This window comes from Oncorhynchus tshawytscha, linkage group LG06 (assembly GCF_018296145.1).
Source record: "Oncorhynchus tshawytscha isolate Ot180627B linkage group LG06, Otsh_v2.0, whole genome shotgun sequence".
NCBI classification, from domain to species: domain Eukaryota; kingdom Metazoa; phylum Chordata; class Actinopteri; order Salmoniformes; family Salmonidae; genus Oncorhynchus; species Oncorhynchus tshawytscha.
The window spans coordinates 12226177-12244137 of NC_056434.1; the positions used below are offsets into that span (position 1 = coordinate 12226177).

Below are 17961 nucleotides of genomic sequence, written 5' to 3' on the forward strand. Positions count from 1 at the left end.
CTCCACTTCTATGCAGTTATAATCCACTTTTATACAGTTATACTCTACTTCTATACAGTTATACTCCACTTCTATACAGTTATACTCCACTTTTATACAGTTATACTCCACTTTTATACAGTTATACTCTACTTCTATACAGTTATACTCCACTTCTATGCAGTTATAATCCACTTTTATACAGTTATACTCCACTTTCATTCAGTTATACTCCACTTCTATACAGTTATACTCCACTTTCATACAGTTACACTCTACTTTATACAGTTATACTCCACTTCTATACAGTTATACTCCACTTTTATATAGTTATACTCTACTTTTATACAGTTATACTCCACTTTTATACAGTTATACTCTACTTTATACAGTTATACTCCACTTCTATGCAGTTATACTCCACTTTTATATAGTTATACTCTACTTTTATACAGTTATACTCTACTTTATACAGTTATACTCCACTTCTATGCAGTTATACTCTACTTTTATACAGTTATACTCCACTTTCATACAGTTATACTCCCCTTTTATACAGTTATACTCCACTTTTATACAGTTATACTCTACTTTATACAGTTATACTCTACTTTATACAGTTATACTCTACTTTATACAGTTATACTCTACTTCTATACAGTTATACTCCACTTTTATACAGTCTTGCCATTGGACTCTATATGAGTAAAACTGGTGGAAGTCAAACAATAAAATTCCTCTTGCTAGACTACGAGGAAGTGAGCAATGCAAGATTGCATTTGGATTCATTAAATAAATAAACCAGTCTCCACTATAAGAAGTGAATAGAAACTGGGCATCACATTAATTCAAACATGCTCTCTTGGAGAATAATGTTGTTTTCGTTTTTCCTCGGAGACCTGTAACCCGTTTTGATTAGAATAGAGCCTGTTGTCTTTATACAGCAGCATCATCGGTTGGATTGACACTTTGGCAGAGACAACGTTGTAGCCTTGGTGTGGTCCCAAACAACTTGTCAAAGTCAACTACACTGTTCTAAAACTGGAGAGCAACAAAGTCATACAAAACCTTTGCCCCAAACACATGTTGACAGACGGACAAAACAGAGATTCAAACGTCATACTCACACTGCACAGTACCGTAAAAGAAGGAAAATGTACAGTGTTCAGTAAGAATTAAAGCACAGGCTTCTTTTCTTCTTTTATGAGGGTAAGACACTGTCACTCATTACATGTCAACTGTTTCTAAATAAAGGATATGACCATACAGTAACTGTATCTTCAGTCTTCTGAACGTACAAGTCAAAAGTAGCAAGGTAAAGTAATAAAATGTGTATTTCTCTGGTTCAGGATGGATGATGGCCCACATCATTCACAAGCATTGCAAAAGAGGCAAAGTGTTTTTTCTCTAAACAAAATGAATTCAGTGCTTGCTCATGTGCTCATGTGCGGTTATTAGTTCAGGCAGGGAGAAGCTTGGGAGTGTCATTTAATGTTGCAGGAAGACTGGATTGGATTGCCAAGGACTAGAGAATGACTAATTATTCTAGAACGCTGGGCTTTTATTAACGAGCAGTAATAAAATATATAAACTGCACTATTAGACTTTATAATGTCTTTCATAGTCCTCTGGGGCCAGGCCAGCCAATTGCGTTGTCCGCTTAGTGGGCACTGCCCCATGGCAGCTTCCTGGCACCGACGCACAGACGAACAACAGAGAGGATAAAATTGAGCCTTTTGGCTAATTTCTCCCCTTCACTAATGAAGGCATAAAACAGCTCTGCAAGAATCATGTTTACCCGTTCTGTTTTTGACCACTCAGATGAAGCCTGCATGGCTTAGTCGGTGACATGCCCAGCCTTGTAAAAACTAGGGCCGTTGGTTTCAGACACTAACCACAAGAGAGTCTGTACTGTGACTGTATTATACACTGGAATGGAGATTGAGTTCAGTTTTGCAGCTATATGCTCTTTCCTCACTTGTTTTTGGCAATAGGTTTGGCTTCAAAAGCTACAGGCCATACTTTTTCTTGCTGTAAAATGTGCCAATACAGTACCAGTAACTGCAGGTAAAGCTTAGGCTGTATAGAGGCTAATTCTGGGGCACAAGAGCAGCACTAGCTGGTTACAAAGCCCCATGTTCAATAGTAGAGACTGAGGCTGACCACCAACTAACAACAGTACTCTTCAGGTTCTGTATGACTTGTCCCAGGGAGGAGGGTCTAAGGTCAAGTGAAACAAGGCCCTGATGGCCACATCTCTGTCCCACAATGCTGTGCGGCAGGATGTCAGCCTTTGACCCATCCATCCTCCGTGGGCCTCTGATAGCTAGCGCAGCCCAGGGCAGCACAGCGGCGGACAGCCATCCAACTGCCAGCGGATTTTTCTTTGATGAAACAAGACAGCGGTGAGCCAAGAACAGCAAGTGCCACAGCCCTGATGTAAATGAAAAAGCCACCCGTGAGCTAAGTCATACACAGCGAGATCGGGCAGACGCAGTCGCTGCCGTCTGAAAATGCATGAGTAATACAGGCTTTATGGATGTGTAGTTAGCTGTGGCATGCCTACCCTGGCATAGAGAGGAGGGAGAGGGGCAGGGGGAGGGGGGGGCAGAGAGGAGGAGAAAGAGAGAGGAAGGAGAAGAAGAGAGAGAGCTAGAGAGATGGAGAGGCAGAGAGAGAGGGAGAGAAAGGGAGAGAGGGAGAGAGAGCACAAGAGAGAGAGAGAGAGGCAGAGAGAGCGCAAGAGAGAGAGAGAGGGAGGGAGAAAGGCAGAGAGAGAGAGAGGGAGGGAGAGAGAGCGCAAGAGAGAGAGAGCGCAAGAGAGAGAGAGCGCAGGAGAGAGGCAGAGAGAGCGCAAGAGAGAGAGAGAGGGAGGCAGAGAGAGTGCAAGAGAGAGAGGGAGGGGAGGAGAGAGAGAGAGATAGAGAGAGAGAGCGAGAGAGAGAGAGAGAGAGAGAGAGTGCAAGAGAGAGAGAGAGAGAGAGAGAGAGTGCAAGAGAGAGAGAGGGAGGGAGAGAGAGCAAGAGAGAGAGAGAGAGAGAGAGAGAGAGAGAGGCAGAGAGAGAGCAAGAGAGAGAGATAGAGAGAGAGAGAGAGAGGCAGAGAGAGAGAGGGAGGGAGAGAGAGCAAGAGAGAGAGAGAGAGAGAGGCAGAGAGAGTGCAAGAGAGAGAGCGAGAGAGAGTGAATCACTTTTTCATCTCAGCTAGGAGTCAGCGAAGAAGTTCAGGCAAAACAATCAGATGCATTTCCCATAAAGGAGGAATTTAATCCGCCATATCAAGAAAAAAAGGGGGAAAGTGTGGGTAAAACGGTATAAATGATTCTCATGGCAAGGTTCATGCTAAAAATACCTTTTATGATGACATATCTGAGCCAATGCTGTTTTTCCTCGATTAAACCGAGGTCCAAAGCATATTTCCTCTGGTATTCCAAAGATATCTCGACACTTATTCAAACCAGATCATATTTTTTCAGAATGACTGTTGGGGTTACATTGGCAGAGTGCTCTGGCTCTGGAAAGTCAGGATGCCTTTGGTTAGTGTGACATGCCAGAGTCATACCACACTAACGGAATAAGAATGAAAACATTTCAACTTTAAGGAGAGGATTCACCAAAAGACAACACATTCTGTATTAGTTCACTCACGGAACAAAGACACAACCTTGGTGAGAGAACTGCTGCTATTGGGAAATGAATCGTACAGTAAAAAGTGTTTCACTACATCTTCATTACAAACCTTTTAAAAGTTATTCATCTCTCTCAATTCAATTCAAATAAAAGGGGCTTTATTGGCATCTGAAACATATGTTTAGATTGCCAAAGTAAGTCAAAACAAAATTGAAATCAGACGTTATTAGATTTTTAGCTATGTACTGTTAGCTGTGTATCTCTCTCTCCCTTTATCTGTCTGTCTGTCTGTCTGTCTGTCTGTCTGTCTGTCTGTCTGTCTGTCTGTCTGTCTGTCTGTCTGTCTGTCTGTCTGTCTGTGTCTGTCTGTCTGTGTCATCTCTCTCTCTCTCTCTCTCTCCCTCTCTCCCTCCTCCCTCTCTCTCTCTCTCTCTCTCTCTCTCTCTCTCTCTCTCTCTCTCTCTCTCTCTCTCTCTCTCTCTCTCTCTCTCTCTCTCTCTCTGAGGACTAAGGAAGTGCTCTCATTCCATCAGTGAACATTCCCGCCTCTCCTTTTCTCAAGTCAGTCTGAGGTTTTACTGGAATACCGCAACAAAGCCATCATCAACTCCGGCTTCATGAATCAAGGGAACATGCTGCAAACATTATACTCCTCCGTCCAACGTCCAACCCAGCACCGTCACATTTACCCATGCCTCACGGCTGAGGTCATGCGAGTCACACACAGGGAGAGACGTGGGCTGAAGTTGGGAATCCTGGGGAAAGGAGTCAGCGGTGTGTGTATCTGTGTCTGTGTGTGTATCTTTATGTTTAATGCAGACGCAGCATTCACAACAGAACTTGGGCCAATGGGCCTCGGTCAAAAGAAGTGCACTGTACAGGGGAAAGAGTGTCATTTGAAAGAAAGAAAACCTTGGTGTTTGTCTACACAGGCATCTTCCATTAGAGACAATCCCAGAGGAGAGCAGTAAACCAGAGGTAGAACAACAGCACTGTTCGTCGCTGTTCTATGATACAGTAGCAAACAAAAGTGAGGTTGAGAACATTTGGCTGTTTCTCCCATAAACACTCAGATTATTACTCCTCATTCGAAGGGACACAAACGTCTGCTAGGAAAAACACAGGAAACTAAGTCAGTTATTGGGAATTCAACATGGGTGCCAATGCCACTTCATGCGGAGTGATGGAGTAACCAAATATTGTGTGTGTGAGTGTGTGTGCGTGCATGCGTGTGTGTGCGTGCAATGCGAAATGTTATAGCTCAAAGTCGATTACTCATCTTTTCACGAGCTGAATCAACAGACAGACCACTGCATTTATCTGAGAAAGCGTGGGACTCCAGCACTCTGCTCTAATTCAAACATTTTCCTCAAATAAGCTCATAGGCCTGCATCCCAAATGGCACCCTATTTCCTATATAGTGCACTACTTTTGACCAGGACACCTGAGCCATTTGGGACATTGCCATAGAAACTCCGGCAACATTGGCCTAGCCAGGAGAAACTTTACTAAAGTATCAAATGAGGTAAAATATAGAGGCTTAAAAAAAAACATGAATTTAAATAGTACAATGAAGAGGATATATTTCTGTGTTGCAAGACAAGTATTGTCTTTGCTGGTGGGCACTGATATTTACAGTTCAGTAGCCCCAAGGTAGGGTGCATTCTAAATGGCACTCTATCCCTTATATAGTGCACTTGTTTTGACCAAGGCCCATGGGGTGTCATTTGGGACACATTCTATTCAAGTTTCTAAATATCATGCAAATCTTGTGGCTTTTCTTCCCCCTGAGACAATAATAAAAAATATATATATTTGATCGTTTAACATTATCATCACTTTTTGATTACGATTCATTTTCTAAAAGTTTAATACAGAAGACATCGTACTGAAGTTAGATTTTCTTAGGAATGTCCCCAAACACGGTTAGTGACTTTCATGATATAAGGCCTTCAGTCTAAGACATATATATTATCATCTCCGGCTGGGCCATTCCATTTTGCTGGTGGGGAGGAAGGAGTCACTACTGATTCAAACACAGTTCAGGTCTGGCACTATCACACTGACACTCACTCTGGGTCTCCCCTCGAGTGCCCATATGGATCTTTCCTGATGTGTGATCCTCTATTGAACGCACCAATCTCAGGGTCTCTGATTAAATCCCCATTAAGTGACCATTTGGTTACATTAGGCTCTGAGGAATTTAAGGCATGGAAATATGTTATGGTATCAGTTGGCTCGCAGTGTTGTCTCTTAAAACACTGGTGAGGGAAACCCTTTGTCTGGAAAGAAATCTAAAGAAATCAACTCACATTTGTCAGTTAATATATTCTTCCTATCTATCTACAGTGAGGGAAAACAGTATTTGATCCCCTGCTGATTTTGTTAATTTGCCACTGACAAAGAAATTATCAGTCTATAATTTTAATGGTAGGTTTATTTGAACAGTGAGAGACAGAATAACAACAAAAAAATCCAGAAAAACGCATGTCAAAAATGTTAGAAATTGATTTGCATTTGAATGAGGGAAATAAGTATTTGACCCCTCTGCAAAACATGACTTAGTACTTGGTGGCAAAACCCTTGTTTGCAATCACAGAGGTATGTTCAATGAACCATAAACAATTCATGAACATGCAGCTGTCGAACAGCTTACAGACGGTAGGCAATTAAGGTCACAGTTATGAAAACTTAGGACACTAAAAGGCCTTTCTACTGACTCTGAAAAACACCAAAAGAAAGATGCCCTGGGTCCCTGCTCATCTGCGTGAACGTGCCTTAGGTATGCTGATGCTGCAAAGGGGCAACTGCCCGAGTTACACCAAGAATGCACTGCAGATGTGGCCAGGGCAATAAATTACTGTGAGACGCCTAAGACATCGCTAGAGGGAGACAGGACGGACAGCTGATCGTCCTCGCAGTGGCAGACCACATATAACAACACCTGCACAGGATTGGTACTTCCAAACATCACACTGCAGGACAGGTACAAGATGGCAACAACAACTGCCCAAGTTACACCAGGAATGCACAATCCCTCCATCAGTGCTCAGACTGTCTGCAATAGGCTGAGAGAGGCTTGATTGAGGGCTTGTAGGCCTGTTGTAAGGCATGTCCTCACCAGACATCACCGGCAACAACGTTGCCTATGGGCACAAACCCACCGTCGCTGGACCAGACAGGACTGGCAAAAAGTGCTCTTCACTGACGAGTTGCAGTTTTGTCTCACCAGGGGTGATGGTTGGATTCGCATTTATCATCGAAGGAATGAACGTTACACCGAGGCCTGTACTCTGGAGCGGGATCAATTTGGAGGTGGAGGGTCCGCCATGGTCTGGGGCGGTGCGTCACAGCATCATCGGACTGAGCTTGTCGTCATTGCAGGCAATCTCAACACTGTGCGTTACAGGGAAGACATGCTCCTCCCTCATGTGGTACCCTTCCTGTAGGCTCATCCTGACATGACCCTCCAGCATGACAATGCCACCAGCCATACAGCTCGATCTGTGCGTGATTTCCTGCAAGACAGGAATGTCAGTGTTCTGCCATGGCCAGCGAAGAGCCCGGATCTCAATCCCATTGAGCACGTCTGGGACCTGTTGGATCAGAGGGTAAGGGCTAGGGCCATTCCCCAAAAGAAGGTCCGGGAACTTGCAGGTGCCTAGGTGGAAGAGTGGGGTAACATCTCAGAGCAAGAACTGGCAAATCTGGAGCAGTCCATGAGGAGATGCACTGCAGTACTTAATGCAGCTGGTGGCCACACCAGATACTGACTGTTACTTTTGATTTTGACCCCCCCCCCCTTTGTTCAGGGACACATTATTCCATTTCTGTTAGTCACATGTCTGTGGAACTTGTTCAGTTTATGACTCAGTTGTTGAATCTTGTTATGTTCATACAAATACTTACACATGTTGAGTTTGCTGAAAATAAAAGCAGTTGACAATGAGAGGACGTTTCTTTTTTTGCTGAGTTTATTCCGCTACTATTGATAATACAGTCAGTACTTCTGCTACTGTCCTGTGTGAATTTAAGTATGCTTCCTCTAATTCTCTCTCTCTCTCTCTGTCTCTCTATTTTTCTCTCTCTCTCGTCCTCTCTTCTCTCGGAGGACCTGAGCCCTAGGACCATGCCTCAGCACTACCTGGCCTGATGACTCTTTCCTGTCCCCAGTCCACCTGGTCGTGCTGCTGCTCCAGTTTCTACTGTTCTGCCTGCGGCTATGGAACCCTGATCTGTTTACCGGACGTGCTACCCTGTCCCGGACCTGCTGTTTTCGACTCTCTCTCTCTACCGCACCTGCTGTCTAACTCTGAATGATCGGCTATGAAAAGCCAACTGACATTTACTCCTGAGGTGCTGATCTGTTACACCCTCTACAACTACTGTGATTATTATTATCTGACCCTGCTGGTCATCTATGAACGTTTGAACATATATGTTCTGTTATAATCTCCACCCGGCACAGCCAGAAGAGGATTGGCCACCCCTCAGAGCCTGGTTCCTCTCTAGGTTTCTTCCTGGGTTCCTGCCTTTCTAGGGTGTTTTCCTAGCCACTATGCTTCTACATCTGCATTGCTTGTTGTTTGGGGTTTTAGGCTGGGTTTCTGTACAGCACTTTGTGACATTGGCTAATATAAAAACGGCTCTATAAATACATTTCATTTGATTTGATTTGATACTACGCTAGCCTTCTGCTACTATGCTAGCCTCCTGCTACTATGCTAGCCTCAATTTTTAAAGCCTCTAACAATTAAACATCTTTAATTCCTCCACTGCCACAAACAAACATTGGACAGCTGAAGCAAGCACACCATTTTTCTTAAGGAAAATGACCCTTTCTAGTTTGAATATACAATCTAAAAAGAGCATTACTTTTTGGGCATGTTTACCTTTCATAAATATCTCTAAATGCACAACATTGAACAGTCCTATGCATTACTTTCAGGAAAATTAGAAAAGGCCTGTAAATGTATCTCCTGAAAACTCATCTGCACAGACCGTAATCATGGCATTCCCACATTCACAACAAAAAAGCAAATTCAAAAGCATCAATCAGACAATGTCATGATTCATGTTGGTCTGGGACGATGGTGAGGGCACAATGGTGCTCAGCTCAGGAGAGTCGGTCCTCCTCATAAACACTGAGACACATTTGGAGACATATGTTTCCTGTTTGGCCAGGAAAAACAATAATCAAATCCTTTTGTGAAAAGATGATTGCTAATATAAAAGTGGGATTTTGTATCATCATAAATTAGGGTGAGCGAGTAATTACCTCCACCCTCTTTCCCTCTCTCTCCTGCACAACAACACACTATCATCTCTTCTCAACAGGATGTAAAGTAGCCGAGCAGTCACAAAGGCATGAAGTAGAACAGGCTTCCCCCCCACATACATTTCTTGTTAACAAACTATAGTTTTGGCAAGTCGGTTAAGACATCTACCTTGTGCATGACACAAGTCATTTTACTTATAATTCACTGTATCACAATTCCAGTGGGTCAGAAGTTTACATACACTAAGTTGACTGTGCCTTTAAAAAGCTTGGAAAATTCCAGAAAATGATGTCATGGCTTTAGAAGCTTCTGATAGCCTAATTGACATCATTTGAGTCAGTTGGAGGTGCACCTGTGGATGTATTTCAATACCTACCTTCAAACTCAGTGCCTCTTTGCTTGACATCATGTGAAAATCAAAATAAATCAGCCAAGACCTCTGAAAAAAAGTATGGTTCATCCTTGGGAGCAATTTCCAAACACCTGAAAGTGCCACGTTCATCTGTACAAACAATAGTACGCAAGTATAAATACCATGGGACCACACAGCCGTCATACCACTCAGGAAGAAGACGTGTTCTGTCTCCTAGAGATTAAAGTACTTTGGCACGAAAAGTGCAAATCAATCCCAGAACAACAGCAAATGACATTGTGAAGATACTGGAGGAAACAGGTACAAAAGTATCTATATCCACAGTAAAACGAGTCCTAAATCGACAAAACCTGAAAGGCCACTCAGCAAGGAAGAAGCCACTACTCCAAAACCGCCATAAAAAAGTCAGACTACGGTTTGCAACTGCACATGGGGACAAAGATACTACTTTTTGGAGAAATGTCCTCTGGTCTGATGAAACAAAAATAGAACTGTTTGGCCATAATGACCATCGTTATGTTTGGAGGAAAAAGGGGGAGGCTTGCAACCCGAAGAACACCATCCCATCCTTGAAGCACGGGGGTGGCAGCATCATGTTGTGGGTGTGCTTTGCTGCAGGAGGGACTGGTGAACTTCACAAAGTAGATGGCATCATTAGGAAGAAAAATTATGTGGATATATTGAAGCAACATCGCGAGACATCAGTCAGGAAGTTAAAGCTTGGTCGCAAATGGGTCTTCCAAATGGACAATGACCCCAAGCATACTTCCAAAGTTGGGGAAAAATGGCTTAAGGACATCAAAGTCAAGGTATTGGAGTGGCCATCACAAAGCCCTGACCTCAATACCCAGAGAAAATTTGTGGGCAGAACTGAAAAAGCGTGTGTGAGCAAGGAGGCCTACAAACCTGACTCAGTTACACCAACTCTGTCAGGAGGAATGGGCCAAAATTCACCCAATTTATTGTGGAAAGCTTGTGGAAGGCTACCCGGAACGTTTGACCCAAGTTAATTAATTTAAAGGCAATGCTACCAAATACTAATTGAGTGTATGTAAACTTCTGACCCACTGGAAATGTGATGAAAGAAATCAAATCTGAAATAAATAATTATCTCTAATATTATTCTGACATTTCCCATTCTTAAAATAAAGTGGTGATCCTAACTGACCTAAGACAGGGAATTTTTACTAGGATTAAATGTCAGGAATTGTGAATAACTGAATTTAAATGTATTTGGCTAAGGTGTATGTAAACTTCCGACTTCAACTGTGTATGACCGTTGTTTCCAGACAAGCAGACAATCAGTGGGTTTGAAAGGGGCTGCAGACTAGTCAAGGCCAGGACAGGATTCGCAGTGAAAGAAAACAAATATTTATGATTAAATAAATAGGAATATCAAACAAAATAATATAATTTGAAAATGTCTATAATTTTCAACAATAGAAAGGCCTTCTTCAACACATGAAATACAGTACAAATAATACTATATGTGGGCTGTAGCTCTGAGACAAACAGTATGCATGTGTAATGAACTGAAGGGTATCAGACTGTCTGCACAACTCACCATCATCATGTTAGCCGACAGCTAGAATTTAGGCTTTAGATATAGGACCTATGACAAGCATTGGGTTCCCAGACGAGGTTACTTGTTGCTACAGTACATACCACTTCTACTTTATGAAGTACAACTGCTTTCATACCAGTAGCCAACACAAAAAAATGTAGAAGAAAATTGATGCTCCTCTATAAACCTGAGTGAGGAGATTACAAATGAGATTATAGAAAAGCCTTGAGGAATGTTTACTTTCAGTAAGGCTGAGGTTAAAATGAAACTACCTCATGTGGTTGAGGTAATTCACCAAAGGACATTTACTCTTAAAATCAATTTATTAAAAATATTTACTCATTAATTTACAAACTTGTGCTAATAGGATACATAAATCATTTACAAATATACAGTTTCTAATAAAGTTGGTTTGTACCTAACCAAAAGTGTGATCTATAACAACTTAATAAATGTTATCCACTCATAAACTCCAGAGACGTCCTCACCTGTCCTCCTCAATGAGAACTTGGCACTTCCTCTAAAATCACTGCAGTCCCATCTGTTGATAATCCATAGAGGGGAAGTCAAAGTGCTCCATTCTCTGCGAGTTACTCCACATATACCACTTAAATCACATCACGTGGCTGCACTTTGTGTCACTGAGATGACTTTCATTGTGATGCTCTTTATTAAGACCAGGTCTATACATCAGTGACCTTGGCACTTAATTAACGAGGGGGTTATCAACAGTAGAATCCACAACTGCAAACACAGGATCTGTCAACTAAATATACAGTACATCTGGATCAAATATGAAGACGACAGTGCACTTAAGGATGCCATATGTAGCCAAATAGATAGAAACTGGCACCATTTCATGGATATGTGGCATAATTGAAAATATTATCAGAGGACTGGAAGGAATGACAATAAGAGGATCTAATTGATACAAATCTAAAAAATAGTTTTCCTGTTCTCATAAATATTAGCAAATTATGTTAGTAATTGTGTTACTCCTTTCCCCAATATTGGTATGATACATTTAGATTTGGAACGCATATGAAAGTATATTTAAATAACCGAATGGTTTCTATAAACATCTAGATATTATTAAAATACATTCTGTGATACAGAGTAGCGTCAATGAGCGTGTTAAATCATAGGTTTAGCTTTACCTTGTTCCGGGGAGAGAGAGAAACACGCGCGGGTAGCTTTGGCTGTCAGATGGCCTTTCTCTTGAGAGCCATAGCGCTCCTCTGGCGTGGTGAGCCGCTTCGGACTCGGACAGTGACTGGGGTTGTGATGTGGGCTCCGGCAGGTCTGGGTTCCAAAACCATCGTTCCCGATGCGTCTGGCGCAGAAGTCTGACTTACTGCTGTACATGGAGAGAGTCAGCCCGGTGAAGTCTGAATACCCTGGGGTTTGGCGGTGACTCACCATTCCGAAAAGTGCTGAGGATTTCTGCATTGGAATTTCAGTGTTCCCGGTGTGCATTCTCTGTGTTCACAATTACCTGTGTCGGGGAGAGAAATACACATATCCCTTTTAAAAATTTGAAGACACATCAAACCATCTCCTAAACTTGAACATATGTTTTTTTTTACGCACGTTCTTCCCGAATTGCCAAATAACATGGAATATTTAGTGACGATAAATACAAAATATGCAAGAAGTGAGAGATCTTCATTCTCTTGATGACACCTACCTTATAAGCCGTCAAAAGGAAGAAGATGTAGACTCCTTTATGGTCGGACTTGGTGTACATCAGCATCTTCCGCCAAATGCGGAGAAAAGCGTGTCTTAACCAACCGCATCCTCTCCGCTTCCAAAGTACATTTTAAAACATTTTCTATGTGTCATTTCTCAACATCTTGCCTTTGACTGACATCTGATTCATCCACTGAGTCGGCAGTATCCGAGTCAATGCGTCTCTGTCCGCACCAATGCAAGCATGACTGTCCGGGGACCAAAGGTAGGTGGGATGTGAAGATATCGATCGTGCAGAGTCGTTTTTCGGGTGAGCAAACTGATGTGCTTAGAAGTTAACGTAACAGCAGATGATGGGCAGGTCCCAAGGAAAAGGCCCATGCGTATTGTTCGTTCTATAGGCATAGGCCAACATTAAATATCATTGAAATGTAGGCTACCTCGTGTCTACATTCTGATGTAGGTATAATGACATTCTTTTTAAGCAAAGCATAAAAAGGAAATATAACAAGAGTTGATTATTTCATAAAGATGAATAAAAAAGACAGCCTGTGTGAGCAAAGCATTACAAAGCCCTATTCACCTCCATTCAAATTGTCAATAATTACCTCAATAAAAGCATGCATGTGATTAGTAAAATGAATTAATGGATTGGCCTAAGCATGATCGCACATGCTGCTTAAAATAAATTAATAATTGGATATATAATAATCTTGATGTGAATAGACCTTATTGGAGCATATAACAAAAAATAAATTATATATATGTATATATATATATATATATATATATATATGTATATATACATTTTATAGAAATGGCGGTAGACCTAGTTGACTAACATATATGGCTATTACGACAATAAGAGATACTGAATGAATAGCAGTACAGTACGGCTAAGTAGTGACATCTAGTGGAGGATTCAGTATCTGATCAACACAGAGAGAGACAGAGAGAGAGAGAGAGATACAGATGACATTTGAAATGTCTTTATTCTTTTGGAACTTCTGTGAGTGTGATGTTCATTTTTATAGTTGATTTCACTTTTGTTTATTATCTACTTCACTTTTTTATTTAATTTTTTATTTCACCTTTATTTAACCAGGTAGGCTAGTTGAGAACAAGTTCTCATTTACAACTGCAACCTGGCCAAGATAAAGCATAGCAGCATAACTTGCTTTGGCAATGTTAGCATATGTTTCCCATGCCAATAAAGCCCCTGACATTGAATTGAATTGAGATGCCCTGGAGCTGTTGTCAGAGGACAGACTAGGGTGCCCAAGCCTCATCATAATTCACTGGGGCACAAACTACTTGAGGGCTCAGCAGGAAAGGGTGGCCACAGCACTCAAGGGAGTGATTGAAATAGCTTCTTCCACTTTCCCCAATGCACAAGTGGTTATCTTTACCCTGCTACCACGAAAATACATTCACCTTGCCACCATACACCGGGTGAATGCAAGCATTTCCCGGGACTGGCCCACCAATCCTCCCTGGACTTGAACAGCCTTTATGACCAGGTTCACCTCTACAAGTCAGCAATCCAAACTTTTGCCAGGACCAACAGAACAACAGAGCAACACAGCAACAGAACAACAGAGCAACAGAGCAACAGTACAAGACAGCAACAGAACAACACAGCAACACAGCAACAGAACAACATGGCAACAGAACAACAGAGCAACACAGCAACAGAACAACAGAGCAACAGAGCAACAGTACAACACAGCAACAGAACAACAGAGCAACACAGCAACAGAACAACAGAGCAACACAGCAACAGAGCAACAGAACAACATAGCAACAGAGCAACACAGCAACAGAGCAACAGAACAACATAGCAACAGAGCAACACAGCAACAGAGCAACAGAACAACACAGCAACAGAGCAACACAGCAACAGAGCAACAGAACAACAGAACAACAGAGCAACAGTACAAGACAGCAACAGAACAACAGAGCAACAGAGCAACAGTACAAGACAGCAACAGAACAACAGAGCAACAGAGCAACAGAACAACACAGCAACAGAACAACATGGCAACAGAGCAACACAGCAACAGAACAACAGAGCAACAGAGCAACAGTACAAGACAGCAACAGAACAACAGAGCAACAGAGCAACAGAACAACACAGCAACAGAACAACATGGCAACAGAACAACAGAGCAACAGAGCAACAGAGCAACACAGCAACACAACAACAGAGCAACAGAGCAACAGTACAAGACAGCAACAGAACAACAGAGCAACACAGCAACAGAACAACATGGCAACAGAACAACAGAGCAACAGTGCAACAGAACAACACAGCAAAACAGCAACAGAACAACAGAGCAACAGTACAAGACAGCAACACAGCAACAGAACAACACGGCAACAGAACAACAGAGCAACAGTGCAACAGAACAACACAGCAACACAGCAACAGAACAACAGAACAACAGAGCAACACAGCAACAGAACAACAGAACAACACAGAAACACAGCAACAGAACAACACAGCAACACAGCAACAGAGAAACAGAACAACACAGCAACATAGCAACAGAGCGACAGAACAACAGAGCAACAGAGCAACAGACACCCAGTGAGCAGAACAACAAGACCTGCACTGAGAGAACCCACGCCAAGAGGACCTACACCCAGACCACAGCTTTACCAGCCACACCCCAACCTGCTGAGACTCCCCCAAACAAACCCTCGCCACACCCTATATAGGCCCCCCAGATCAGACCTATGCCCACCCCCCACCCCTATGCCCAGACCGTGATCAGAACAACAAGGCCCAACCCCACTAAATACACCCACCCAAGCCTGCGACCTAAGAGGTATGTACAGTGGGGCAAAAAAGTATTTAGTCAGCCACCAATTGTGCAAGTTCTCCAACTTAAAAAGATGAGAGAGGCCTGTAATTTTCATCATAGGTACACTTCAACTATGACAGACAAAATGAGAAAAAAATCCATAAAATCACATTGTAGGATTTTTAATGAATTTATTTGCAGATTATGGTGGAAAATAAGTATTTGGTCACCTACAAACAAGCAAGATTTCTGGCTCTCACAGACCTGTAACTTTCACAGACCTGACTGGCCCACCAATCCTCCCTGGACTTGAACAGCCTTTATGACCAGGTTCACCTCTACAAGTCAGCAATCCAAACTTTTGCCAGGACCAACAGAACAACAGAGCAACACAGCAACAGAACAACAGAGCAACAGAGCAACAGTACAAGACAGCAACAGAACAACAGAGCAACACAGCAACAGTACAAGACAGCAACAGAACAACACAGCAACACAGCAACAGAACAACATGGCAACAGAACAACAGAGCAACACAGCAACAGAACAACAGAGCAACAGAGCAACAGTACAACACAGCAACAGAACAACAGAGCAACACAGCAACAGAACAACAGAGCAACACAGCAACAGAGCAACACAGCAACAGAGCAACAGAACAACAGAACAACAGAGCAACAGAGCAACAGAGCAACAGAACAACACAGCAACAGAGCAACACAGCAACAGAACAACATAGCAACAGAGCAACACAGCAACAGAACAACAGAGCAACAGAGCAACAGAGCAACACAGCAACAGAGCAACAGAACAACAGAACAACAGAGCAACAGAGCAACAGTACAAGACAGCAACAGAACAACAGAGCAACAGAGCAACAGTACAAGACAGCAACAGAACAACAGAGCAACAGAGCAACAGAACAACACAGCAACAGAACAACATGGCAACAGAACAACAGTACAAGACAGCAACAGAACAACAGAGCAACACAGCAACAGAACGACATGGCAACAGAACAACACAGCAACACAGCAACACAGCAACACGGCAACAGAACAACAGAGCAACAGTGCAACAGAACAACACAGCAACACAGCAACAGAACAACAGAACAACAGAACAACACAGAAACACAGCAACAGAACAACACAGCAACACAGCAACACAGCAACAGAGAAACAGAACAACACAGCAACACAGCAACAGAGCGACAGAACAACAGAGCAACAGAGCAACAGACACCCAGTGAGCAGAACAACAAGACCTGCACTGAGAGAACCCACGCCAAGAGGACCTACACCCAGACCACAGCTTTACCAGCCACACCCCAACCTGCTGAGACTCCCCCAAACAAACCCTCGCCACACCCTATATAGGCCCCCCCAGATCAGACCTATGCCCACCCCCCACCCCTATGCCCAGACCGTGATCAGAACAACAAGGCCCAACCCCCACTAAATACACCCACCCAAGCCTGCGACCTAAGAGGTATGTACAGTGGGGCAAAAAAGTATTTAGTCAGCCACCAATTGTGCAAGTTCTCCAACTTAAAAAGATGAGAGAGGCCTGTAATTTTCATCATAGGTACACTTCAACTATGACAGACAAAATGAGAAAAAAAATCCATAAAATCACAATGTAGGATTTTTAATGAATTTATTTGCAAATTATGGTGGAAAATAAGTATTTGGTCACCTACAAACAAGCAAGATTTCTGGCTCTCACAGACCTGTAACTTCTTCTTTAAGAGGCTCCTCTGTCCTCCACTCGTTACCTGTATTAATGGCACCTGTTTGAACTTGTTATCAGTATAAAAGACACATGTCCACAACCTCAAACAGTCACACTCCAAACTCCACTATGGCCAAGACCAAAGAGCTGTCAAAGGACACCAGAAACAAAATTGTAGACCTGCACCAGGCTGGGAAGACTGAATCTGCAATAGGTAAGCAGCTTGGTTTGAAGAAATCAACCCTTGGGAGCAATTATTAGGAAATGGAAGACATACAAGACCACTGATAATCTCCCTCGATCTGGGGCTCCAAGCAAGATCTCACCCCGTGGGGTCAAAATGATCACAAGAACGGTGAGCAAAAATCCCAGAACCACACGGGGGGGGGACCTAGTGAATGACCTGCAGAGAGCTGGGACCAAAGTAACAAAGCCTACCATCAGTAACACACTATGCCGCCAGGGACTCAAATCCTGCAGTGCCAGACGTGTCCCCCTGCTTAAGCCAGTACATGTCCAGGCCCATCTGAAGTTTGCTAGAGAGCATTTGGATGATCCAGAAGAAGTTTGGGAGAATGTCATATGGTCAGATGAAACCAAAATATAACTTTTTGGTAAAAACTCAACTCATCGTGTTTGGAGGACAAAGAATGCTGAGTTGCATCCAAAGAACACCATACCTACTGTGAAGCATGGGGGTGGAAACACCATGCTTTGGGGCTGTTTTTCTGCAAAGGGACCAGGACGACTGATCCGTGTAAAGGAAAGAATGAATGGGGCCATATATCGTGAGATTTTGAGTGAAAACCTCCTTCCATCAGCAAGGGCATTGAAGATGAAATGTGGCTGGGTCTTTCAGCATGACAATGATCCCAAACACACCGCCCGGGCAACGAAGGAGTGGCTT

General features: G+C 42.9%; 1 protein-coding gene across 1 annotated transcript in view; it reads right to left on the reverse strand.

Annotated features, from left to right (window-relative positions):
- LOC112246729 (zinc finger protein GLIS1-like) overlaps positions 1-12812 on the reverse strand; it is a 154062-nt gene extending 141250 nt beyond the window's left edge. Inside the window, exons 1-2 of the mRNA XM_024415237.2 lie at positions 12512-12812; positions 11982-12319 (exon numbers count right to left, since the gene is read on the reverse strand). Coding sequence (XP_024271005.1) covers positions 11982-12300 — 319 coding nt within the window. The 5' untranslated portion in view covers positions 12301-12319; positions 12512-12812. The remainder of the gene's footprint in view (positions 1-11981; positions 12320-12511) is intronic.
- Positions 12813-17961: the final 5149 nt, after the last annotated feature.